Source organism: Chrysochloris asiatica, unplaced genomic scaffold (genome assembly GCF_000296735.1).
Source record: "Chrysochloris asiatica unplaced genomic scaffold, ChrAsi1.0 scaffold00717, whole genome shotgun sequence".
Taxonomy (NCBI): domain Eukaryota; kingdom Metazoa; phylum Chordata; class Mammalia; order Afrosoricida; family Chrysochloridae; genus Chrysochloris; species Chrysochloris asiatica.
The window spans coordinates 23,879-26,579 of record NW_006409235.1 but is presented as its reverse complement, the minus strand read 5'-3'; the positions used below and the strand labels follow the sequence as shown (position 1 = coordinate 26,579).

Sequence of the window (2,701 nt, the reverse complement as noted above, 5' to 3'; positions counted from 1 at the left end):
TTATATTTTCTCTCTCCTGTCTTTTAAATGACCTTTTGCTTTCTTCATGGGATCTTGATGCCATGCGACAACTCATCTGGTCTTTGGTCAGTAGTGTTTAATGTGTCAAATCTGTTCTCAAGATATACTTTTAATTCAGCTGAGATATATAAGATTATACTTTGGCTCTCAAGTATTACTATAATTGTTTTCTACTTCAACTTAAATGTGCGTATGAGCAAATGCTGGTCTATTCTGCAGTCTGCCCCTATAGCCTGGTTCTGCCTGATGATACTGAGCTTCCCCATAATCTCTTTCCATAGCTGTAGTCAATTTGATCCCTGTGTATCCCATGTGATGAGGTCCACCATTAGTATTGTTGCAAAAAGTTATTTGTAATGAGTAAGTCATTGGTTTTATAAGATTCTAAGGTGAGATCTTCAGGGTTGATTCTGGCCCCAGCTCCATATTTTCCAACCACTGATCATTCCGTGTCCATTTTTCACAGTCCAATCGCCAGTAATTATCAACGAATCTTCACTGCATGTTTAATCAATTTCATAGTGCAAAACTTCATCAAAATCTTCAATTCCTTCATCTTTGACATATACAAGTTGATGTGTAAATTTGAATCATAATCATATTCAATGGTCTTCCTTGTAGGGTTGATGTTACCATATCACGGACAGTATAGTACTTGAGGACAGACCTTGAAATATTCTTTGTGACAGTGACTACAATTCTGATCCTCTTCCATTTGTCATTCCCAGCACAGTAGACCATATGACTGTCTGATTTATAATAGGCAATACCAGTTCATTTCAGCTTACTGATGACTGGGCTGCCAATCTTCAAGCTTTCCACTTCATTTTAGATGACTTCCAGTTTTCTTATGTCTCATACATTCCATGTTCTTATTTCTAATGGACGTTTTGCTGTGTCTCACACAGTCTACGTTCTTGTCTCTAATGGACGTTTTCCTGTGTCTCACACACTCCACGTCTTAGTTCTAAGAGACTACAAATAACCTCATCCTCTGGTCCCCAAAATTCTCAACCTGCATGATCCAAAGCCCCTTGCTCTATGAAATCCCAAATCTCCTCACCCTGAGAGAGTCTAAACCCCCGCAGCCTGAAGGACCCTATATTCCATCAGTTTACAGATCCCTACTCTTAGATACCCAGCCTGCTGTATTCACAGATCTTTCCACAGTTTCCTGGCAGAGACCCCAGACTCTTCTCTGAGAAACGCTAGTGTGAACCCCCACGACCCCTTGGCTGTGCTACTGCATCAGAACTTGTAAACCCCCCAACACCCTGACTTCCCATAGTCCTTCTCCTCTGACCCCAGTTCCAGATACACTTGGCACAGGGCAGTGACTTGGGTGGCTGTCCTTACTGCCACCTCTTCTTTCCACAGGCACTATGCTCTTGGGCTGGAACTGTCAGAACCTGTGGGTGATGCTGACAGCATGAAGCTCACCAAGAGCCATGGAGGAGAGCATGAGGAGGACACCCATGGTAAGGGGGTAGTGGGAGGCCGGAAAGGGAGGCCCACTGAGAGTGCTGGAGATGGCTGGTGTGTGGGGAGGGATCCACAAAAAGAAGGGGGGGGTCTGTTGGAGAATGAGGACACCGGCCTCAGCACCTACCCTGTTTGGGAAGTGCTAGAAGATGCCTAGAGTCTGCTCAGTTCATCAGAAAGTGCCTCCAAAGGAAGGAGGGTCATTGTGCCAGCTGCTCCCTGTCCATGTGGACGGACAGGCGGTCTAGACCTGGACCCATTGCATGTTGTATTTCTCCAGAGACAGTTTCATACACTTCTCCAAAGAGGGCTGCGTGGAGACGGGAGAGTCTGAGAAATGCCCTCCATGAATGTCAAAAGGAACTAGGAGCCACTGGTCACAGTAGGGTCCTACCCACAGGCCTCGGCCCCTGCACTCCCAGGACAAGCTCCTGTGTGGAGGGAGACCTGGGGGGACAGTTGGTTCTCTGTCCACTCTGGCCTTTCCCAGATATCCACTGAGTCACAGCCCTTACTGCCTGCTTTTGTCTTGGAAGATAAAGTTTTGTTTGTTTTTTGTTTTTACCAGTTTAATTTTCCAGTTTGTAAAAGAGCTCATTATTATATTTATTATTTATTTAAAGTTTTAATTGTGCCTTGAGTGATATTTACATGGGAGCACATTAGCTTTACATTCATCCTATCGAATATTGTTTTATTGCCATGGTTACAATCCCCTCCATGCATCATCAAACAATCAAAGGGTACCCACCACAGGCCTGGCCCCCGGACCTCAACACACAGACCCTCTCCCTCCCTGAGTCCAACGTCTCCAGCCGCTCCATCTCTGGCGTCACTACTTCTCTGGATAGGGTCCTAACTCCATTTTTCTTCCTTGAAGGGTATCTGGGACCTCCGCTCCTGAACTGCAATATCAACCACTCCCCTCCTTTTCTTACAAAATGTAGGACAAAGATTTTGTTCTTTCCAGGTCTCCAAATCCCTTGCGTAGTTTTCATGTGTCAGAGCAGCCAGGGCATCAAAGCCCAGGTGGGTGACACTGAGAATTCCAGTACAGAATGGACACCTAGGCAGTAAGGTGAGGCTAGCAGGATCTGAGGGGTCAGGTCTTAGCCACTCCTCAGGAGTTAACAAAGAGCTGTTCATGCAAAGATATACATACGTGTCCAACCAACAAGCAAGCTTCAAAGAGTACAAT

At 45.4% G+C, this 2,701-nt stretch overlaps 1 protein-coding gene across 1 annotated transcript in view; it reads left to right on the top strand.

Annotated features, from left to right (window-relative positions):
- LOC102815335 (histone-lysine N-methyltransferase PRDM9-like) overlaps positions 1-2,004 on the top strand; it is a 31,458-nt gene extending 29,454 nt beyond the window's left edge. Inside the window, exons 3-4 of the mRNA XM_006877962.1 lie at positions 1,399-1,499; positions 1,994-2,004. Coding sequence (XP_006878024.1) covers positions 1,399-1,499; positions 1,994-2,004 — 112 coding nt within the window. The remainder of the gene's footprint in view (positions 1-1,398; positions 1,500-1,993) is intronic.
- Positions 2,005-2,701: the final 697 nt, after the last annotated feature.